At 39.5% G+C, this 25,214-nt stretch overlaps 2 protein-coding genes across 3 annotated transcripts in view; one reads left to right on the top strand and one right to left on the bottom strand.

Moving 5' to 3' along the window:
- si:ch211-127i16.2 (probable flavin-containing monoamine oxidase A) overlaps positions 1 to 15,783 on the top strand; it is a 51,872-nt gene extending 36,089 nt beyond the window's left edge. The window contains exons 10-12 of the mRNA XM_039780667.1: positions 1,315 to 1,401; positions 4,588 to 4,688; positions 13,778 to 15,783. Of these exons, the coding sequence (XP_039636601.1) occupies positions 1,315 to 1,401; positions 4,588 to 4,688; positions 13,778 to 14,096 (507 nt within the window). The 3' untranslated portion in view covers positions 14,097 to 15,783. The remainder of the gene's footprint in view (positions 1 to 1,314; positions 1,402 to 4,587; positions 4,689 to 13,777) is intronic.
- Positions 1 to 24,891, bottom strand: part of vsig8a (V-set and immunoglobulin domain containing 8a) — a 100,423-nt gene extending 75,532 nt beyond the window's left edge. For both annotated transcript variants that reach the window (XM_039780669.1, XM_039780668.1), the window contains exon 1: positions 24,224 to 24,891. The gene's annotated coding sequence lies outside the window, so the exon portion shown is untranslated. The remainder of the gene's footprint in view (positions 1 to 24,223) is intronic.
- Between the last annotated feature and the right edge of the window lie 323 nt (positions 24,892 to 25,214).

Below are 25,214 nucleotides of genomic sequence, written 5' to 3'. Positions count from 1 at the left end.
TTTTAAATATTTTTCTGGGAGAGGTTGCTGTGCTCAGTTTTGCCATAGTGTATGACCTGTGACATGAAACTGTCTTCCACAAACTCACCTTGGTAGCAGAGTTTGGCTGTAACTCGTTACTTATAACTCATCCAGTTATAAGCCTCCTACACAGCTGTTTCTGTTTCAGTTAATGTTTCAACCTACATGTGACAGTGATGAGCATTAGCACCTGTTTGGTATAATTGGTTGATCATACACCTGACTATAATCCTACAAAATCCCTGACTTTTTGCAAGTGTACCTATAAGAATTGATGTTGGTTTGAAGGCAAAGGGTAGTAACACCAAATATTGATGTGATTTAGATTTTTCTTTTGTTCGCTCACTTTGCATTTTGTAAACTGATAAAAATAAACAATCATTTATATTTTTGAAAGCATTCTTAGCTTACAGCATTTTTTCACACCTGCCTAAGACTTTTGCAAAGTACTGTATATCTTAGGAATGTTTAATGGCACCCAGATAGCTCAGTTGGTGGGGCGGGCCGGGCGCCTATATACAGAGGTTTACTCCTCAACGCAGCGGGTCGGGTTCGACTCCGACCTGTGGTCCTTTGCTGCATGTCATTCCCCCTCTCTCTCTCCCCTTTCATGTCTTCAGCTGTCCTGTTAAAAATGAAGGCCCAATATCCCCCAAAAAAATATCTTAAATAATCTTAGGAATGTTTTAATTTTTATATTTGGCTCTTATATAGTGTACTTGGTTGGATTTACTGCATTTGACTTTTGGCTTGTTGATTGTTTTGGTTTGCACCGGTGGGATTTTTTTCCAATGTAATTTTACAGAATTTCCAGCTATTAGCAGTCCTGTAGCAAATTAACAGGTTTTGGTTTTGTTTTTACAAAATCCTCATTGAAAGCAATTTGGCACTACGCTTTAATTCACACTTTGTTCATTCTGTAAGGAGTGTATTAAATGACTGAGTTTCAGCTTCAAATTATTGCACAAGGGTGTGCTGAGAGAAAAGGTAAAGTGACATGCACATAAGGAATCTTAGACAGTTTTGCAACATCCGTCAGCATGTTTTATGGTGATCTGTCCTTTTGGTCCTTAGGCCTAGCTTGCTCTGTACATAACTCACCATGTGAACTAATCCAAGCAGGAGCATGTGCTGACCACGCTTGAGTTATTCAAATTGACTGCTGCTTCCTTTGTCCAGCTTGGATTGGTTTCTTGAATATGCATTCATATTTTTGCAGCCTGCGGTTATATTTCTGAGTGATGAGCGAGTGTAAAGTACCATGTTGGCACAAGCATTTTCTTTTGTTTGCAGGGTGGGGAGAGAAGAAAAGCTGTGTTTTCCAGTCTGGTCAAATACCTAGGTCCTGAAGCTGCATCTTTCCTCCACTATGAAGAGAAAGTAAGTAGCTCAGTGGCAGATGTCTAATGTGATAAAACAATAATTTGGTTTCAGGGCAGAATTTTTTAGTGCCAAAATTCATGGTCTCCTTTTTACCCTGGATTCCAGACGGGAAAGCGATTTTGTGTTGCAAAGGCTTTCATATCTGTCAGTAAAACTGAACACAATTGATTTATTCATGGAGTTATAGTGTAGGCAACAAGTCTTCCAACCCATACAATCACATAGGTCATTTGTTCCTACCCTCTAATACAACCCACAGGAGCATTTCCTAAGTGAGTGTCCCTTACCAGTGGCAGGAGATTAACACGTCCTCATACCTAAATTAAAGGTTTAAATACATGATTAACATTGTGAAACGGTCAGTTTTTTTTTATTTTTAGGTTTTATAGGTCCTATAAATAAAGGCCTAAAATGCCCAACAAATCATCTTTAAAAAAAATAATAATAGTACCAACATGGGTTGCGATTACATTTTTATTACCTCATTGGTATTCCAGCAATGCAATTATTAATCCACATTAACCGTGCTATGTCGACCACATATGTTTATAACATGATCAATACCAAAAAAAAGAACCACCATGTAAACATATCTACTGTATATGAGAGGCAAATTGTAAAGGTCTTTGTCCAGAAAGGTAAAAAAAAAAAATATATATATATATATATATATACACAGTGCCTTGCGAAAGTATTCGGCCCCCTTGAACGTTTCGACCTTTTGCCACATTTCAGGCCTCAAACATAAAGATATAAAACTGTAATTTTTTGTGAAGAATCAACAACAAGTGGGTCCCAATTATGAAGTGGAACGAAATTCATTGGCTATTTCAAACTTTTTTAACAAATAAAAAACTGAAAAAGTGGGCGTGCAAAATTATTCAGCCCCTTTACTTTCAGTGCAGCAAACTCTCTCCAGAAGTTCAGTGAGGATCTCTGAATGATCCAATGTTGACCTAAATGACTAATGATGATAAATAGAATCCAGCTGTGTGTAATCAAGTCTCCGTTATAAATGCACCTGCTCTGTGATAGTCTCAGAGGTCCGTGTAAAAAGCCCAGAGAGCATCATGAAGAACAAGGAACACACCAGGCAGGTCCGAGATACTGTTGTGGAGAAGTTTAAAGCCGGATTTGGATACAAAAAGATTTCCCAAGCTTTAAACATCCCAAGGAGCACTGTGCAAGCGATAATATTGAAATGGAAGGAGTATCAGACCACTACAAATCTACGAAACCCGGCCGTCCCTCTAAACTTTCAGCTCATACAATGAGAAGACTGATCAGAGATGCAGCCAAGAGGCCCATGATCACTCTGGATGAACTGCAGAGATCTACAGCTGAGGCGGGTGACTCTGTCCATAGGACAACAATCAGTCGTTATACTGCACAAATCTGGCCTTTATGGAAGAGTGGCAAGAAGAAAGCCATTTCTTAAAGATATCCATAAAAAGTGTTGTTTAAAGTTTGCCAAAAGCCACCTGGGAGACACACCAAACATGTGGAAGAAGGTGCTGTGGTCAGATGAAACCAAAATCGAACTTTTGGCAACAATGCAAAACGTTATGTTTGGCGTAAAAGCAACACAGCTCATCACCCTGAACACACCATCCCCACTGTCAAACATGGTGGTGGCAGCATCATGGTTTGGGCCTGCTTTTCTTCAGCAGGGACAGGGAAGATGGTTAAAATTGATGGGAAGATGGATGGAGCCAAATACAGGACCATTCTGGAAGAAAACCTGATGGAGTCTGCAAAAGACCTGAGACTGGGACGGAGATTTGTCTTCCAACAAGACAATGATCCAAAACATAAAGCAAAATCTACAATGGAATGGTTCACAAATAAACCTATCCAGGTGTTAGAATGGCCAAGTCAAAGTCCAGACCTGAATCCAATCGAGAATCTGTGGAAAGAACTGAAAACTGCTGTTCACAAACGCTCTCCATCCAACCTCACTGAGCTCGAGCTGTTTTGCAAGGAGGAATGGGCCAAAATGTCAGTCTCGATGTGCAAAACTGATAGAGACATACCCCCAAGCGACTTACAGCTGTAATCGCAGCAAAGCAAAGGTGGCGCTACAAAGTATTAACTTAAGGGGGCTGAATAATTTTGCCCCGCCAATATTTCAGTTTTTATTTGTTTAAAAGGTTTGAAATATCCAATAAATTTCGTTCCACTTCATGATTGTGTCCCACTTGTTGTTGATTCTTCACAAACAATTACAGTTTTATATCTTTATGTTTGAGGCCTGAAATGTGGCAAAAGGTCGAAAAGTTCAAGGGGCCGAATACTTTCGCAAGGCACTGTATATATATATATATATATATATATATATATATATATATATATATATATATATATATATATATATATATATATATATATATATATATATATATATAAATATATAAATAAATAAATAAATAAATAAATAAAAAAAGGTGCTGTATAAATGCAGTCCATTTAAATGCCTAATGCGTTACACATACACAAAATAGCTACTTAGCTCCATTAAATGATGCACAGCATACACAGGACGACTGTGAAACAGCACATTAGTCATGTAGAGAGTCCCTGGACTACTCACTTCACTGGTGAAAGGCAAGATTAAAAAGAAAAATTGCCCTGAAGAAACTGGAGGTAGGGATGTTAAGGGAGACATCACGATTTCACTTTGTTGAGACTCAATAGGAAGATAATTTTATAGCATACAATAACAACAACTCAGAGCTGAATGAAGACCAAAAAAGCTGATAAATTGATGGTAAAGTGCTGAGGGGACACATTATGGTAGGCAAATGGGTATCAGTAAGTTCCTTGATATGTTACACTAATTATTTCTGTACTTGTTTTTTTATAAACAGGAAATATTAATGAACCAATTACCAATTAATTTGGAGTAAGTTCCAAATAATTTTAATTTCTGTTGTGTGATCCTATTATTGTTCTTTCCACATGACGAGGGTTTCATCACACTCATCTGCATCTCCATTTTAGGAGAAATGTTGGCGAGTCAACATTAACTTTTACTTGCATTTACTTTTACGTACATTTTAGAATAAAGCCATGTAATAGATACATACATACAATTTATAATTGGGTAGCTTTTGTTTGCCATGCTTTTGGCCTATGCCACGAAATACTACAATGTTGATGTCATTTAACTTTTCTGCTTTACAGGACTGGGCTAAGGAGGACTACAGCGGGGGCTGCCCTGTTAATGTCATGGCACCAGGTCTGCTAACATATTACCACCCCAGCCTGAGGAAGCCCTGTGGCAGGTAATCACCCCACTGATGACAAATACACCACAGTGTCACACCTTTCCTTCTCCCTAGACTTAGAGGAGTCACCTTTCCTCCGGGTTCTCACCAGAACAAATGGTGGTGTACAGGAATGTAGTTCAGCCAACCGGCGGGACAGTTTCTAAATCTTTGATATAAATCTTTTTAAGAGCTAAAGTTTTGAGTTTTTAGTTCAGTAAATTGTATTATTGTACACTAGATGACAGTATGAGATATATTGACTGTGGTTGCTGGATGATCCTGCTATTTTTATACCACAGAAAAAAAAATGTCTGCACTTCACCTCACCAACCAGGTATTACTCACTGGCAACCAATGCCTACTGATCATTGACATGAGTCGTAGGAGTGAATATGCCTTCGCTGATACGCATTAGTCCAGTTCTAAAGAAATGGCAGGAGGTCAGCAGCAGTGGTGTTCTCATAGGAAAACATCCTATAATCCATTTCTTCTGGCCTGTTCGGGGATGAACACAGCTGAACGAATGAGAGCGGGAGGTGGGGAGGAGGATGCAGGTAATGCATTTTCATAATGACATTAAGTCCGTGGGGAGCGGAGAAAGCTCATTACATAACGTGACTCAAACAGCGGCATGGGGCGGTAGCCCTCATCCGCATTCCTACCCCATATAGAAAATGGATCCTCAAGGACATGTTGTGAACGTGACACAAATCCAGCACGTGTATTGAAGACAAGCCCATTCTTTTGCGACGTTTAACATCGATTCCTTTCCCCAGAATAGATATTTCTTATTTATTTTTTTACCAATGATTCACCTAAATATTTACCGTTTATACGGTACCGTCGACTACATCAAATCCGTTTCCAGCTAACAACGGACCGAAAGCAGAAAATCCATGTTATGTACTTCTATACAAATGAAATAAATGTCAGACTGACTGTGATGTGCATTCTTTTTTAGAAAACAATTAGTGATTAGAAATGTCTCATGATGTATTGTCTTTAGAAGGTTAGTATTCAACTTTTGTTTTTGTTAAAGAAGGAAAAGAAAATTGCAATACTCAATACTATCGATTTGCAATACTTCTAGATAAGCAATAAATGAAAATCGCAATACAAAGTGAATCGGCACCCATGTATCGTGAAAGAATCGAATCGGGTCAAAAGCATATCATCCCAGGTCTAGTGGATATACTATGCCTGAGTGCTCAGTATGTGAGATTTCTTTTTTTTTTTTTTTTACATAGAGGCCATTGACTACTGGTGTGGTTACAGAGAGTAGAGACAAGAATGAGTAAGAAGAAAGAAAAGCTGCCAAGAATTCTAAATATATTGACCCCAGTGGGTTCATGCTTTACTAAGTTAACAGCTCCTAAATGCATTCTGAATAAACTGCAATGACTCAAGAGTTGCTTTGTAGGATACTGAAACTTTTCAAAACAAAAAAATGGTTGTTTGCTGCGCTCCTCACATTGTTGAGATTATTACTACCAACAGAGAAGGATTAGTTAATTCAACCCATGATACAGAGTGAAACAGAATACATTTACAAGGTTTTAAAACTGGGGTGTTAGTTTTATATGAAGGGAACTTTGTTTTGTGTAACAGTATCAGGTTTCTTTATTTTACCATTTCAGAAATCAGTGTCGAGAATAAAAACAATGTGCCATAAGTCTAGTTATGGCATCTAACTAATATAATTAATAATAATAATTACAAGTGGAGCTCTCCATCAGAGGTCTAAAGGCTTAGCAGTTCATCTCTGTGTGTCCACACAGTAAAGTTTGCATCCATTCAGGATTAGTCCTTTGCTGAAAGGCAGCAGCAACTCTGCTCTTCATCCTGAAACACCAGAATGATTCCCCATGGAGCCCCACTTGTGATAATTAAAAAAATAAAATAAAATTGTTAGCACACTATGTTCATATTCTTTTTCACATCTTTTAAAAAAGGGCAATGTCTGATTGTAAACTAACATACAACAGCTCAGCAAGAAATGATCGTCACAAATACATATGCTAAGCATAACATCACAATACTCCTTACTAAAAACATTATATATATAAAAAAACACAATATTTTTGCAAAATATATATATATATATATATATATATATATATATATATATATATATATATATATATATATATATAGGCAAAAATATTGTGTTTTTTTCAGGCAGCATCACGATCTTAAAGACTATTTTGCAAGTTACTAAAAGAAAAACCAAACTAATTTCCCTTTTTTTTTTTATATAGCCCTACAAGGTAAAAAAAAAAAAACACCACACTAAATACCATTCTTAAATTTAACACTTTTCAAAATCCTTGTAAACCACTCTTCACATCAGAATAAATTAGATCCACCTCACAGCACCTAAAAAGAAAAAAAGTCACTTTTAAAGCTGGTTCGCCTGTTACTCCCGTAATTTCCTTCTTCCAAAAACAGTGTAGAACAGCACCAGAAGGAAATGCCAGGAGTTGAGTTTTCATTCAAACCAAATTATGTCTGGTGCGTTAACTGCATGAAAAATTAATTAGAGAACAAAAGGCAGCGGTGACTCTTAAGTTACTATAAGACTAGTTGCTGACAATGTAGCATTTAAAAGGCTATTTTTATAAATGGAGCCTGCCGCATAGCTCCTCACGTAGACTGTATAAAATATGGAGTAATCTCGGTGACGTCACCCATAGGTTTATTTCTCTCCTTCCCAATAAAAGATCTGAGCAGAGGGAGAAAGACAGAGGACAGGATGAATGACCTTCATGTTATAGAGTTATATTTAATTATTTAGTTAAATTTAACTACTAATCGTGTTTGGAAAGCTTCAGTGCGTAACTTTTTGATATTAACAAACGTCCGTTGCATTCAAGCCATTGCCAAATGAGTTGCTACAAAGCTAATTAAGACTATCAGCTCCACACAGCTCTCTCTGGATTTCTCATTATCGCTAGGTTTAGAAGATTGTTTTGTCCGGTGACTTTCCCATCCAGAAACACGAGTGAAGATAATTACCTCTTCTGAAGAGTCAATTTTTTTTTTTTTTATCCTACGTGTCCTTCTTGGCTGCTAGCAACTGCATCGAGGAGGGGTGGGGGCGCGTGCGCGATCACGTAAGGCTTATATCATGTGGACGCGCCGGCAGTGTTGTTGTCATTACTTAGAATTCCTCATGGGGGAGATAGAAACTAAGCACTATAGCTTTAAAGACAACCAGGCTGACATAGGAAATTTATAGCTATATGCTAATATGCACACGTCAATATTGAACAATATCGCACATCTAGAGCTGCAAAGAATGACTGATTAAATCGCTTCGTTGTCAACTAATAATTAGCCAAAGTAGATAATCGATTAATGGGTTTGAGTAATTTTTTATAAAAATAAAAGTAAACATTTTTCTGATACCAGCTTTTTAAAACGTGAATACATTCTAGTTTCTTCAGTAACTAGATTATCTTCACATTGAACATCACAACTGATCTCAATTCCAAACATTTGTTAAATGTGTGTTTAAAAGGCTATGTAATCAAACAGAGGTGCATTCTGTTGGCAAAAAACAGGCTGCACCACCTGCACGACCGTTTTTGTCGATTAGGTCACCATAAGGACGGCTATACACACCTTTAGTTTTTTGGGCATTAATTACAGTCAGTTCATTACTGAATGTAAAAACAGAAGTGAGAGGGGTTAAATTAAAGCCTTGTGTCAAGTATCAACTACAATTTAGTCTGTCAAACAGTTTATGCAACACTTCACAGTGTTTCCTCTATGTTGATTTGACCATGGCAGCCCCCCACGGCAACATTTCTGCCCCCCACAGTATCAGAAATAGGGGCTGCATTGTTAGAGTGCATGTCGGAGAATAGCGCGGACACACAAGGATAACTAGCCAGCTGAGATTGTGTGTGTACGTCCTTCAGAACTAGGGCTGGGCGATAAAACGATAACGATATGTATCGCGATAGACACGTAATCAATATCAATAGAAAATGCGGTCGATAAAACGTTCGATAACTTGTTTTTCTTCTTCGGAAGAAACCAGAAGTTGCAAAGCAAGTTTGGTTGCATGAACAAAGGCACTCACTCTCTGGTAACCTAGCAACGTAGGGAGTGACACTCTAACAGCCAATCATGTAACAGTATCATGTTTGGTTGCGCCACATTGCTGTCTCGTGTTGGATTCTACAATAACAGAACCGGCGGCGTGTAGCGATAAGTGGAAAGTGAGTGCCGCAGCGAGCGAGGAAATTGTTGATAAAACAGGAAAAGTCAGTATGGCAGTTTTGGGGATTTTATAAGTCTGACCGTCGTCCCCACCAACACTACCGCAAACTTGTTTTACCACCTTAGCCGCGCTCACACTTTGGAGCACAGCCGTATTCGCCAGCAACGTCCAACATTTGCAGCTCCTACACCGCACAAGCAGCAGACCGCCATGGAGAGGTACTCTGCATCAGCGCCTTACTAAACGCTACAAAGAAATAACGGAGGCAGACGTGCTGAGCACTGTCCAGAAGCCAGGTTACCAACCTAGCACTAAACCTGCAGAAAATTGTTCTCAGGTTTCAGGTTTCTCTATGTTTATATTTAACACTTTGCACCATTTTATTACACCTTATTAAGCAGTTCTTACTTATTCTTTCTTCACTGTGATTTTAGACTTTTTACATTTTTTTAAAACGTCTTTTTACAGACGTTTACATTTTAATTATTTGAGTGATTTCCATGGTTGTGTTGACATTTCTGCTTTTATAACTGAGGGGATTATAATCAGAGGAAGGTTAAGTTTAAAATAAATTTTTTTAAATTTAATATATTTTTCTCCTGGTCCTTATTTTAAATAGGTCATAAAAAATATCAATAATTATCAATATCGACCGATATGAAACACTTATATCGTGATACAGTTTTCTGCCATATCGCCCAGCCCTATTCAGAACTGTAAGTCGTATAACTTCTGTTGTCAGTTCATTTAAGCCTGGTCTTGCAAATTTAAATTAACTGGTGATTTTCGTTGTTTGTGTTCTTCACCTGCGAGCTAAATTGCACGTGGCTGTTGATTCAATATAATAGCAATTGCTGAACACCCTCGCCCATGTTTGTATTTTAGGTGCATTATTTACATACTGAAGTAGTTACACTGCATTAAGATAATGTAATTAATAGTGGGTTTACGGTTATTTGCTACAGAATGCTTAGCCTATATGTCAAAATCAAAGTTGGCCTATATAGTCAAAAAATACAGTTCAATCACAACTGAAAATATGCCTCATTGTGTGTGTGAATAGAGGTGAATAAATATATTAGTTTGTGTTGCAGCAAAGTCTCAGTTCCGTTTCATGGGACCTGCCACCACTAATACCAGTTTATTTCAGAGAATGCTTTTAGTCACTGTGATCAAATGCTCGAGAAAGGTACATGACTGAATAGAAAGAAAGCTTTAATCTTCCTACAGTCTGTATTTGGGCTTAAGGTGACAATGTGGACCGGCTCCTTTCTAAATCCATTTTGTTCATCTGCTGTTATAGTATCTGACTCAGCCCACTGGGAAATGTGATTAAATTAAACACAGCAGAACAGTTTGTATACAGTGGAGGTCAAAATGATATCCCACTAGCTCAGAGGGATTCTTTTATCTTTATTCCCAGTTTTATAGATGGGATTAATCCTATACATGTGCATTTCAGAAAATCCTCCATGTTTGAGACTTTAAATGGTAGGTTGTTTATAAAAACAAAAGCATTGCATAAGTTTCATGGGTGCCTTTAAAGCTTTAGTGCGTAACTCTCTGTATTTCTTAGTATGGCTGCGTTCAGAAGATTTTGTCGCCTGGTGACATTCCCACGCAGACATTCGAGTGAAGATAATTACCTCTTCTGAAGAGTCCATGTTTGTTTAATCCTCCGTTTCCTCCTTGGCTACTAGCAAGTGCGTGGAGGAGGGATGGGGGCGCGTGCGCGATGACGGAAGGCTTGTATCATGTGGACGCGCCGACAGTGTTGTTGTCATTACTTAGAATTCCTCATGGGGGAGACAAAAACTATGCACTAAAGCTTTAACTCATCTTATAACCACCTATTTAAACAAGACACCAATCAAGACAACAAAGTGGTCTTTTTAATCTGACAAGCTCTTCTCAGTATAATGCTGCTGATCATTATACCGTTTACTGCCACCTGGTATGCATGTCGCTGTAATGGTTGTGTTGATTGATTTCTCCCTACAACCCTGTTTTATTTTTTTATTACCATACTTGGTGAATACATTGCTTTCCTTTTTCATTATCATTTGTATATTGTTTATCTCAGTAATCATTGGCTTTGTCGCACTCCTAGTTGAGTCACTGCTGTATGACTATATTAGAGAGCCCCTCAAACAAAAGTGTATAAGGTCTTACACTTGGGGTGACGTCAGGCAACTTCAACAAACTACATTTTTCAGGATCAGTTTGAGGAGACCCAGCAGACCCCATGACCTCTCAGTGGCAGGTGGTGTGCATTACCAACTCCAAGCTTGTTGACATGTTGCCAAAAGGCCTTTTAGTCGGAGGGCTTCTTTCTGGATATTCTGCTGATGAAAGTCTAAAGTAGCATCTCTTAGGCTGGACTGAACACTCAAAATGTTCCTGAACATTTCTCACTGCAGCTCTGGCACACTGATCCTCTGTTCACTCCTGACTCTTATCCAATTTCTTGTTAGCACCCTTACTAATTAGTAACATCCCTTTGTGAAGTCCATTGTCATGGCGAGCTTTACAGCATCAGAGAAGTGTGTATATTGAATCCAGACGAAGCTTGTTTGCTGCGGAGGCCTCCAAGGCCCCGCAGACGGAGTGCAGATTTCTAAACAGGAAGCATACTTCTTGCTAGGCAACCACCGAATCACCCGTCCTCAGTCAACTGTTATTTTGCTGAGAAGTTAAATAACATCAGCTGGTTTTCCACTCTGAAGTTTTTTCAACTTGAGGCGTTTAGGGCGCTCCTGCAAAAGCTTAGCAAGGCAAAAGATCAGCAACTCAAAAGCAGCGAGCAAAACACTTCATTCTCATTGAAAATAATTACAAAAAGCCACCCCAGGCTGATAAAACACGCTCTATCTGATCGGGGCCTAACTCTGCTGTTCAGATAACCTAAATTAATCATCAAGGATGCTGGCCAGATTAAAGGTGATAAAAGGGAGCCCTTCTCCATTCCGCTGATTGATGCACAGGGTTTGGGGCTGGTATAGTAGAGGAGCCTTGAAGCAAGTATGATGGGCTGGTAAATAAAAGAGCAGAAATCTGCTATAAGTGAACACTATCCTTCGAATGGTGAATTAGTGGAACATCTTGTGTCTTAGAGCTTTCAGAGTGCTTAGGCACGTTCACAGCTATAACGTTGCTGCTAACTTTATACTCCCCTACACACCTCTTTTTTTCTCTCTCGCTCTCCATATGCTCTCCACATTGTTAGCATGCTCCTGCCTTAAGGCAAACAGAATCCGAAGCATTCAAAGAGCACAGATCATTCTACTGTTCTGTTTTTGTTGGTCCCAGAATACAATAGCACTAGTTACTGAATAACTGACTTGAAGAAATTGGTACTGTCTGTACAGTTAACATCACCCAATCAAAGTGTCCATCCACTCCTTCAGAACACGCCATCACATTTGATCATATCTATTGGTGACTCCAGGGTAGCCAGATGTGGACAGAAGCTAGGAATCATTCATATTCTACTTTTGTTGACCTGATTTCTGACCGCTGCTTCTCTGTCCTCAACAGGAAGAGTAGCCCATGGAGGACTAAAATTAAAAGGGCGCATTATTCATGTTGGGCTTTGGCTCGGCCCCACCTCACCAATCAGTGGGGCCATAGAAACTAGCCAAAAGACCAGCGCCCTCCATCTGTATCCCAGAACAGAAGCCTTTACTTTTCGCTGAACTAGCAGTAGAGTTTTCTCCTTTCTTCACCACATTGTTTATAGTGCTGTGAAGTGGTTTCTCGGAACAAGGAATGATCTCTTTACCACTCCCCTTACTCTTGGCTTCATGACCAATGGACTGGAGGTCTGAGAAAAGTAGCTAAGCTCCCCTCTGGGGTTGGGTGGGTAGTGATTGGGGATAGGCCGATTATTGACCCTGGCCAATTATCGGGCCGTTTTTTTTTTGCAGTTTGCAGATTATCTGTATCGGCGTTTTATTTGCCTGATAACGGATACAATTAATTCATTAAAAAGTGCACTGCTTTGGCTCGGTTACAGCTCTGCGTCTGTCCCTCCACTTCGGATTCACTCACCACTGAGTCTGACTTAATTTCCCGCCCACAACACTATCTGACTCTTTTACTGTGTATTATGTTGAAAGATTAAAATTTGTTAAATATTGCATTTTCACTGTAAATGCATATTGATTACAAATATATATGTTTTCGCAGTGCCACAGGTAAAAAGATACTGTAATGCATCATCTTCAGTTCAGCAGCCATTGTCTCCAACCTCTTGGGGTGCTGGCAGTTGGCAGCAGCAGCATCCACTGCCACATTTCCCCTCCCAAGCGTCGACTCCAATCCATCTTATTTTTCATGTCGCACTAGAGAAGGTCTGTTACACAATCAATCCCAGACTATCTTGCCAATAACAAAGCCTAGTCAAGTTTAACTGTATGTTCAACTCCAAGGCAAATGATATAGACTGATGTTGACCACAAACGTGGGCAGCATGGGCAGAAATGTAACAGGTTTATAAGAAATCCTTGACGTTGTGTTTATTACATGGAGCAGAAGTAGCATCGTTATTGTGCTTTTCTAGAAAGCAACCCCTACAGGGTTGAGCAGGCTCAACCTCATTTGCTGAGTATATATTTGCAAATTTCAGTGAACAGAGACATGGAGCGTCAAAGCCAACAGAGGGCAAAACTGTATCAGTTTGTCAAAATAGAAATCTATCCATCAACAGCTTCACATGTATAAACTGATAACTGAGTGTTATTGGCTTAAGACACTATATACATATGCTAAAAGGGATGTAATTACTCCAATAAGAGGATAAAATGAATATATTTTCAGACAGCAACATAAGGCTTAGTGCTTAGTATATAGCTAACAGATTTTCTTTGATTTACAGGATCCACTGGGCAGGCACAGAGACAGCCACCCTGTGGTGTGGGTACATGAGTGGTGCTGTACAAGCTGGTCAGCGAGCAGCTCTGGAAGTACTGGCTGAACTCTGCCCCATGGCCCTGACCCAGGAGGAGCAGGAAGCAATGCAGCACAGCCAAACTATCAAGGGTGCTGCCAAGCAAACAGCATCATCCAAACTTGTGTACCAGTTCACAAAAAAGACTATGGTCATAGCAACACTGGCAATAGGTGCAGCTCTCTTGCTGGCTCAGAATCAAAATGCATTGCTAAAGGTCAAAACTTACTTGACGAAGGGATTTTAAAACAACCAGACACAATATTTTCCTACTGTAACAGACCTGGAAAACAGGTGTGCAATTCACCCGTTTTGGTTTTGATTTAGACAGAAAGGTTTTGCTAGGGCTCCAAAATAAAAAACGTTCTGCCTACTGATACCTGACCTTTTTTGTTTTTGTTTTCACATACTGCATATTTCACAGCAAAGTTTGAAAGTTAAAGTCAATAACAATATTTTCATTAGGCCTATATTGTATTGTACTATTGGTAAATTGTGGCATTGGTCAATAGGTTATATCAAAATTACTCTATATTGACTTAGAGTGTGCAGATAAATGACAAAGTGCTCTTTAAGCATTTGAGGTATGTTCTCTGCCATGTTGTTTCTTACGGTACAATTATATTGGGGTATAACATAATTTAAATTATGAGTTGTTGATTTACATTAACATTTATTTTTCGTTTTAATACAATTATTTTTATTAGGGACCCTCACTTTCATTTTTTTTTTATCATTTGCTCATAAAAGATTATAAGAATTCTTTTCTGTAGCAATATCTACAGAAATCCACTAGAGATATTTGCACCTCATGTCATTTGCCTTTTCAACATTGACAATTGTGTCCATAAAATAGGATGTGCTTTGAAGCTTAGGGCTTCACAGCAACCATGTTGAAACCACTTTCCAGTGAGAAAATGGAGCTTTCATACAGCATGCCTTACATTGTTTCCCAGAGAGCCATAAAACCTGCCTGAGAGGCTTGGAGCACAGCCACACATGCGTCTGTGCGCCCACAAAGCCACCAACAGACATTCGAATGAGCATAAGATGGATGAACCAGTCACATAATGACAACGTCCCACAGAAAGTGATTTAATCGCCATCACTTGATTGCACAGTCGATTGTCAGTCCCCATGTCTCTCCTGGAGTATCTCAAACGCCCATTGATCATTGGATGGTAGTCTGTGACTCCATTGGCGCCATGGCTTGTTATTTGGCTTTGTTGCACTGGATATACTGCCTGTTCTCTCCAGTTTCATTTAAGCCAATACAGGCTGAGTCTAGAGTCTAGTCTTACCCTGATCTGTGACCGATGGAGGAGCATCTTGGCGGAAGGGATTTAAATCTTTAACTGAAAATGTCTGGGAAAAGAAAGTCTTAAGTGTGGGTGCACTTTGAAATCGTAAAAGATGATGCAAAGTAAGATGCAAGTTGTGTGCCACCGCCCGATACAGGAGCACAGAAGTAAAAGTAGTCAAGGGCCCACGCAGCAGGACAGACGTTTGCTCTGTGCGCTCCGCTTTTCGTCACCGAGGGTGCATGCCAGCTGCTGACTGCTTAAGTGAAACACGAGCTCCAAACAACTTTCAATTCATCTTCTCCACCCCTGCACCACTTATGCAATAAGAAGCTACTATTTTTATGTCTCGTGTTGCATGTTTTCATAGAGAAAAAGGTGCTATACACACACACACAACCTGAAGAAGTCTGAATGTTTACCATGTTTAATTTTAAGCTTCAAAGTTCAAATTTATTGTAAAAAAAAAAGCAAATCAATAGCACAGATATCACAAACAACATATTGTGTTTTCATAACGAATCAGGAAGGAAGACAGTATGCTCGATATTTTGATGCTCTCAAGATAAGGGTGAAATGCAATCATGAATTTCAGCCCCTGATATTTTTAAAGCCTGGAATACATAAATTAAAAACAACCATCTACCCTGCATAGTGGACTGTGTGTTTTTTTGTGCATGTGTCTTACATAAGTAATGTTGCTGTAATTACTGTAGCCTCTGTAAACACCTGTCGCAGCACTTGCCTTAGTGTTTGCCTTCGGGAAATAGCACCTACTTTAAAAATTCATACATTGCAGTGCAGTGCAATCAATTTGTGTAACCATAAACAACCCTCTCCTCAGTTAGAACCAGACCCTGGGCCTGAACTACGAAGCAAGATTTGGAGTTAACGCAGCAACTTCAGGTTCAACCCAGGGTTTTGTGTATCACGACGGTGGATCACTTGGTACCGGGGTTAAATCACCGTAACTTACGCTGAACACCTAACCTGCTCGGGAGCAGGTTATGTTGGAGATTAGAGATCAACCGGTGTTAAAGCACCGCCTACTTACCAATCAATACTCGATTGATAACTGCGTCACCGTTCTTAGAAGATCAGGTGGAGCCCGGTGCACGGAGACGGGAGAGAGAGAGAGAGAGAGAGAGAGAGAGAGAGAGAGAGAGAGAGAGAGAGAGAGAGAGAGACGCACTCAGGAAAGTTAACGTTTAGAGACCGACAACCAAGTTAACATTCACTGATGGGTATTTTTATGAAAAACAGATTTTCAGTGGAGGGAATTATGTATAGGCTATTTGTCGGCTTGTTGAGCCGTGCGTTGGGGCGGGAAAAAAATAACCATTAGATTAATTAGCTGCGCTGTACACCTAAATGAATTATAAATAAACAAAAAAAACTAGTAGGCTATTTGCAGTATTTTAATCGTTTTTGACCTAATTATTTTGCACTGAAATGACACACTCGAGTCTGTCGGCTCTGACAGCGTTGCATCACGTGCACCTGCGAAATATCATAGCCTATGATGTCAGAAAATTGTACTATGTCGACTAGTGATATCAGCACAAGAACTGTTGAGGAACATGCAACATAATTTAGACAATTTTTTTTGTCATATGTTATAATAACTGACAGACACTACCATCTCAGCAGCTCTGTGGATGTCCTCGCACAGAGCGAGGCTGAACATAGGAGCTCAGCTTCGCAGCTGAGACATGAATAGACTATTAACTTAAAGCTTTTACTCTTAAACACAAAAGGCACACACGTTTAATAAAAAACAAATATTTATTAAACAAACCAGATCAAGACAAGAACAGAAACGAAATAAAGTGCATAACTGAAAAATAAAGCATAGGCTCAAAACAAATACAAACAGTGGGCACAGCGCAATTGCGCATTAGGCTCCAAAAAAAAATAAAAAAATAAATAATAATAATAATAATAATAATCCAAATCCAATAACTAATACTAGAATTAAATGTGCATACATTTTAAACCGAAACCGAAAGTGCATAACAACAACAAGGTAGGCTCACTCAGAAAAAATACAAAAATAAATAAATCAAATGCCCAAATCCACAAGTATTTCACTATTAAATGTGCAAAAAAAAATTATATAAAAAAAAAAAAAAAAAAAAAATCTCACTCACAGAGAGTAACAATAATATGTCTACCGTCCACAAACTATCCACACTTTTTTGTGTTGTGTGCAAGAAACACCAGCATATCCACGAAGGAGACAGCTTCTTGTTTTATTGACAATAAATCCTGCCTTGGAGAAAATGTGTTTAGAAGGCGTGGATGTTGCAGGGATACAGAGCAGTCGCTTTGCAACTCGGGCCAGGCTGTCTTGGTTTTATTTCCACCACCCCAATGGTCCAGAGTCAATTTTGGATCTGTCCTGAAGATAGTTTTTCATTCCTTCTGTGCTTCTCCCACCTGATTCTGTAGAAACCAGATGTTCCTCATCTCCGCATAGCATAGGATTCCAAAGGTATCAGCAACTTCAGATAGTCGCGCAGCAATGTTTCCCCCTGTGTGCGCCTCTTCTATTTGTTTTGTCTCATGCACAAGACTCTGTGCTTCCCAGTCTCCATCAATGAAACGGGCAGTCACTGTCATATAGGACATATCTGTGGTCAAGCTCAGTGTCTCACTGTGTTGTATTAACTCTGAAACTTTTTCTTTGAGTCCCTCATATTTTGCGGTTAGTGCATGCATGATTGTGTGGCGTGCTGGCACTGCATATCCAGGTTCCAAAACTTTCAACAAGTTCTTAAAACCTTGGCCCTCCACAACAGCAATGGGCTTCGTATCCTGAGCAATAATGTCGACAATTCCTTCCGTGATATTATTTTTGCGTTTGGATGATAGAGGAGGCTTAAGATCCAGCGTGGTCTGGGTGTGTCTGGGGGATGCTACAGTCGTTGTGGGCGGGTGCGCCTGCAGTTATATAACGATTATTAGACTAAAACATTGAAATATGCCAATTCTGATGTGTTCATATAGCCTGCTCAAAACAGACGGGGCAACCTAACGCAGACAAGTTAGCTTACAGTTTTTAGGTGATATGCCATGTTTGTAGTCGAGCTGTGATAGGCAAACTGTTGCTTGCAAACTTTGCATTCAACTTTTTTTCCGTTATCTATTTTTGTAAAATGCTGCCACACTGCTGATGTCTTCGACATGGTAGAGGAATTAAACTCAAATAAATATTCAGCAAATCACCAGACCAAGGCCTTCTAGTACTTTCTTCAATCTGTCTCCAGTGGGTTGGGCTAATCCAAAACAAGAGGGGTATTCTGAAGATAGACGGTTACCTGTGAAACAGGGGTGCTCTGAAAACACCCCCATTAGCAATTAGTGCTTTCCACCTGATGAAATTAACACAGCAAAAAAAAATAAAAATAGACCAATCTGAATTTTGGTCGAGCCAGAACGTATCGACCAATAAATCGACTAGTCTAGATTACAGCCCTAATGGAACGCACAAGTGTAATTATGGTCAGATCTTGTGCCTGACTGATGGGCAAGTGTTATTGATAGGCGTTGTGATTAGAGATGTTCCTATCGGTATCGGCTCCGATACCAGTATCGGTATCGGCTCCAGTATCGGTATCGGCTCCGATACTGCCTAAAGCGCTGGCATCGGTAAGTACTGGAGTTTATGCACTGATCCGATACCACGTAATAAAGCCTTAAAGAAAATCTACGTTAAAATTTTTTAAATTTATTTATGTTCTTTTTCTGTTATAACTGACTGTCAAACTGGATACTGGATAATAAAAGAAAGTTCTGTGGCATTCACTGTTTGTGTTTGTTCGTATTTCACAAAGAGTTTAACCTGACCCAGACAGACAACAAAGATAGAAATCATATCATATCCATACAGGGATAGTAATATACAGTTGTTAAAACATAATAAAATATATGACACACTGGTATCGGATCGGTACTCGGTATCGGCCGATACGCAAGTTCAGGTATCAGAATCGGTATCGGGAAGCAAGAAATTATATCGGGCCATCTCTAGTTGTGATAACATTTACAGCATCGGCTATTTTTTGCCAGCTTTCCTTCCTGTTTTTGGAAGCAGCGACTGTACTACGTTTTGCCTGTAAAACCGTGTCTGTGTTCTTCATATTTATGTAGAATTATAGTTTGCTCTTCTCATGTAAAATATGCGGCTCTGGTAGATGTTTGCGATTGGTCACGATGTGCAAACACCGCCTCTTATATGAACGTACTCGTCGCTGGATTGGGAAACCCTGGGTCGATTGAACTAGTTGATAACCAGCGTCGTGATACAGCTTATACAGGACCGCGGTTGTTAGGGTTAGGTGAAGCCGGGTAACAGAAATAAATCCAGGGCATGGTTGATCTTGATTGGTAGTACAGGCCTCCTATGTGTTTAAAGTGCCCATATTATGGGAAAAAAATTTTGAGTCTCTGGTGCTTCCACATGCATACAAACTTGGAGAAAAAAAACATCCGTGCCGTTTTGAGTGAGATACGGGTTTCTGAATGTAACCTGCCTTCAGTCTCCGGGTGAGCTGCTCAAAATCTGCAGGGCTTTCTACGTCACTAGCCGAAATGAGGGGGCTAACCGTAGCATGCTAGCGCTAGCTCATTCTCAATGGCAAAACACTGCTACAACACACACTAGTTCACCATAATCTACAAAAGAACTACTTACATGTCCCTGTTCTGCAGGTACTTGACGCCTGGAAAAGTTGGAAGTGCGCCCTCGTTTAGAAGAAGTCTCCCGGCTAATCCTGCCTTGTACTGACCCAAGTTGTTTAAACAGCTAGCTAGCTGATAAGATCCTTAACTAGCTACTGCGCATGTGCGGCTGCCAACAAAGATGTTACAGCAGTGAGATGTCTCACTCTGCAGCTAAAACAGAGACCTGAACACAGGGTGAAAAGAGGAGCTGCAGCAATGTGCATTACAACAAAAATATGGTGTTTTTGGAAAATTTAACCACGTAAACCTATTCTGGTACAACCTCAAAATAGAATTATGAACCTGAAAATGACCATAATATGAGCAATAAGTTTTAAGTTGATGGGGCTCTCATACTATGCTGACTTATAGCTTACAAGTGCAAGACCACCATAATGCATTTCAGCAACCCTGAAATAAATACTGCCTTTGTGAAGCTTATAATGTTCATGTTTTCTACATTATGTCAGCAAGGGGCTGATTCAATTCTGGCAATTGTGTTTAGATTGCTTTTCGTAGCATTTTTATGCAAATCTCTGCTCAAGTGCCTTTCAGTTAATGTTGGCAATGGTTTACTTATGGTCTCTGCTCCTCTAGGCCAAAGCAGTGTTCCTGTATACATCATGATTTTTAAAGCCATTTTGCAAACTTAATGAGTAATTTGTGCAGCAGCATTTGCAGCTCTTATATAGTTACTTTATGGTTTAAAAAGGAAAATAGTTGTTTAATCATGTCCATACTGCATGATTCTGCTTACTTTGCACGGCAGCTAGATTCTCGCCATATCACAAGATCACGCAAGAATCGCAGATGGTTAGAGCTGTAACAATTCCAAATGTTACTGTACAATTAGGTGTCTCAAAAATAATTGCAATTAACAATGTCATTGTCTCCAGTTTTGAATGGATGTTTTTTTTTTTCAAGTTTGTATGCGTGTGGAAGCACCAGAGACACAAAATAACACTCCTAATTCCAGAAAAAGTGATTTTTTTCTCATAATATGGGCACTTTAAACACATAGGAGGCCTGTACTACCAATCAAGATCAACATGCCCTGGATTTATTTCCGTTACCCGGCTTCACCAAACCCTAACAACCGCGGTCCTGTATAAGCTGTGTCACGACGCTGGTTCACAACTAGTTCAATCGACCCAGGGTTTCCCAATCCAGCGAAGCGCACTTTCTCATAAAAGAGGCGGTGTTTGCACATTGTGACCAATTGCAAACATCTACCAGAGCTGCATATTTTACATAAGAGCAAACTATAATTCTACATAAATATGAAGAACACGGTTTTACAGGCCAAATCCCAGAAAAAGTGATTTTTTCATAATATGGGCACTTTAAATTAACATAAAATTGGCAATAGTACTGTGTAGTTTTCCGGACCTTAGGTAATGTTAGCAATTAATTGCGGTTTAAAAGAGAAACTGCAATATTGTGAAAAAATAAAAATGCGACTAGACAATTATATTATAATTATAAATTATATTATATTATATATTATAATTATACATTTTTTGAAAGTGCCCGCCCTTTTCCAAACAGTTTTCAGTGACGGAACAGTCAACAGTGTTCTTTCAGGGTGGCTACAGGTATAAACAAGTTAAATTTAAGACTTTTTAAGACCACTTCTAAATGAAATTTAAGACTTGAATGCGGTGCGTTTGTAATTATGTTCAACGAGACACTGAACCAGACAACCAAAAGCAAACAACTTGACTTGCATGTGCATTATTGGTTAAATGACCATGTCCAGTCAAGAATATATGGAGCAGTTCATGGGCCATGCAACAGCACAGGATCTACTTCAGCATTTCAAAGTAAGTGTGCCATAAATATATTTATTAACTAACCTCTTGTATGTTGTGTATCATATAGTTAAGCTTTACTGATTTGTCAAGTGAATAACAACTATGGATAGGGCACTACATGTTAATTAGACAAATTAAAATGAATGAATTAAAAACAGCCAAATTGAGTTTTAGAATGGTATTAGAGTCTGCTGTTTACCTGCAAATATGTATAAATAGTATACAGTGCTGCTCATAAAAACAGCCCCACATCATCACATACCCTTCACCATACCTAGAGATTGGCATGGTTTTATTTCAGTTAGCCTCATTGCTGGTTTGATTGATTGAGAGATGATTTTATTGAAAGTGCCCCATCTCCAGGTATGGTGAAGGGTATGTCAGGATGTGGGGCTATTTTAATTCTAAAAGGCCAAGGGAACTTTATCAGGATGCATTGTATCTGTAGCCCCCTGTATTTTAAGGAAGGGCATTTATTTATTTACGATGCATTATTTATTCACAAAGAAAATTGGTGTCCTTAAAGGTTGGACTTTTCCTACTTTTTTTAATTAAGGAATTAAGATCAATTTCCAAAAGATGATTTTTGTATTCCTCTTTTTAGTCAACTTATCATGGGTTCATAAACTTATGAGCACAACTTGTCATTTAACCAATAAAGCACATGCAAGTCCAGTTGTTTGCTATTGGTTGTCTGGTTAAGTGTCTTAACATAATTACAAACGCACCGCATTTTTGGACTAAGGTGAGTTATTTTTTGATATGGCGCCAGGCCAAATTTAGCATAACGTATCTGGTCTTGTCCTTTCCACAGGTAAATGACTGTACAAGCCCCGAATCTGGAAACATTGCTTTGAACACTTCTTCAATCCCGTCATTATACCTGTAGGAATTGTGGCTTGTCACAGTCCTCAGCACCCAAATCACCTCTGCTCGGAGTGTTGGCATAGAGCCCAAATACTTGCTCGGCGGTCAGCTGGCATTGTTGGCTGTAGATTTCCCATCCTAACATCCAGCGTTGTAGCGTTGACATCATTGATAGCGCGTAGAAATGGTGTAGCAGAAAATAGCAATCGGACGGCTGGCGAGGCGCTTACGTGGTCAATGAGTTTACCAAGTTTGAAATTCTTCCGACGCATAACGCAGTTCACTTCATAAACATTCCCAGGCACCGACCTTAACCAATAATACTCGTTCTTTTCAAGCAATTTGTAATTGAACTTCCATTTCCCCATGTTTCTAGGTGGCTATCAACCATTGCTGTATTACCTGTATGCGGCGAAATTGCAAATCCCACTGACAATGGCCACGCCAAAACCCGCCCACGAAGCAGCTCGATTGGTAGGGGTAAGGCATTTGACCTCGGTTAAGGTTAAGGTTAGGATAGCCGATTGGTCAGGGGATAGGTCATGTACAAATGGGGTTACCTTGCGTAAAAAATATTCGACCTGGCTGGCAGAACAGACTGCCTGCATTTTCGCGGTTGCATGACACAAACATATTTAAGACCTATCCAATCTGAATTTAAGACAATTTAATACTTTTTAAGGCCTTATTTTTAGGAAAAGTGATTTAAGACTTTTTAAAAGGACCCGCGGCCACCCTGTCTTAATCTAGTAAGGCAAAAAAAGTAACAGTTTAATTTAGCATTGTACCCTTATAACATTGTTGGACTCATTTTACATATCCTGGGATTTTTCAAATTCATTTCAATTCAATTCATTTTTTTAGATCATATTGTTTTGAAGAGGATATTCAGACAACTCACAGGGGAACAACAAGCTAAAGTAGTCTGGATTGTAGCCTGATAACTGCATGAACCACTCACACAATAAAACACCCAAGAAAAAGTGATTTAATCGTTATCACTTGATTGCACAGTTGATTGAAAGGATTTTTGTCAGCCCGCATTTCTCTCCTAGAGAGCATCTCCAACACCCACTGATCATTGAACAGTAGTGTGGCGCCATGGCTTACTATTTGTCTCTGTTATCACTAGCTTGCACTAGATCAACGGCCTGTTCTCCCTGGTTTCATTTAAGCCAGTCCAGGCTGAATCAAAGCCAACAACCCAATATCTCTATATATACACAGTGCAGTGTCGGCACCAGAACAAATCAGATTTCCATTCAGATTTCCACATTGGGGTGGGGTGGGCTGGTGTGTGTGTGTGTGGGGGTTTCACACATAAAACAACTGCATGAGCAACAAGATGTACAGATAGATCGTCTCAGAAGCTGTTGAACAAGAATAAATGACCAAGCCTGCAGGCGTTCAGTGGCATTCAGAACCAAACCAGAACTAACGTTCATGAATACAAAACACTAACACGCCACAGAAAGAAAAAAAAAAAAACACACTGCCTGTGCATTTACAACACACACCTATTTTATAACATCCGCTATTCAGAACCAAGGACAGCGACAAGGTTACTAAGTTACAGAAGACAGACGCGGACGAGAGCGAAGTACGGATTCATCTACAGCAGAACAAAAGCACAGTGACGCCAAGGGTTAAAAATAAGCTTCACTCACCTTTAAAATAGCTGAAGGCGGCGAGTGTCTGCGCTGAGATAACATTTTTCTAGTCATTAGTGCTCTTCTTGAAGTTCTCTCTCGTTCTCTCTTTCTCTCTCGAAGGCCAGCTGCACTAACTGGGCCTTCCGTGAGGTAAACATGGCCCCATGGTGCTCAGCGAGAATGGAAAACTAGTTTTCTCATGCGGCAGTCAAGAAAAGTTTTGATGTAGTAGGCCTAAAGAATCCCCTCCCCCCAGTAGCAGTGCTAGGTTAACTAAAGCGGTTATTATCTTGGTTTGGCTTGTAAATCCAAAATGGAGCGGTGGCAACAGTCGAGGTAAAAGCTACCGGGGGAAGTGGAGGAGGAGAGTTAATGAGCTGCACCTGTCCACCGCTCCTGTAATGTTAGCCGCTGAGGTGTTTATTAGCCCCGCTGGAACTTTTGTGTAGCAGTTATCGCAAAAATAGTCACGTTTTGCACTAGCCTGCGTCCCAACCGTCCTGTCAAATGACGCAGCTTCTGGCCTTTTAGCTGGTGAATACTTTGGGAAGAAAACCAATTAGCAAAGTCCATATTCAACGCTACCCATACTATACACTTCCTGTCACATTAATGATCACCTGGACAAAAAAAATCAGACAGTCACGTTCCGCTTTGGAGTCCCGCCCCCGACCAGCTGCACAAACAGGATGCTCTTCTTCTTCTTCTTTTCTTCTTCTTCTTCTTCTTCTTCTTCCTTCCTCTTCTTGTAAATTATGGCAGTTTAGACGCTCAAACAGGATGTTTTACCATTTTATCATATGTATGCATCTAAAATGTGTATTAAATATGTTTTATGGATCTGATGGTGTCATCTAAGCTATTATCCTTTTTTGTCTGCCACTTGTAAATACAGAAAAATAGCCTACAAATGCAGCTAAATTATAGTTAATCCCAATTAGCAGGATGTGTCGGCTGTAATAGAGGCCTGGTAATCTTTTTCACGATATGAAACAATGTAGAGGGT

This window comes from Perca fluviatilis, chromosome 17, assembly GCF_010015445.1.
Source record: "Perca fluviatilis chromosome 17, GENO_Pfluv_1.0, whole genome shotgun sequence".
NCBI lineage: Eukaryota > Metazoa > Chordata > Actinopteri > Perciformes > Percidae > Perca > Perca fluviatilis.
This window is presented reverse-complemented; position numbering and strand designations above follow the sequence as displayed.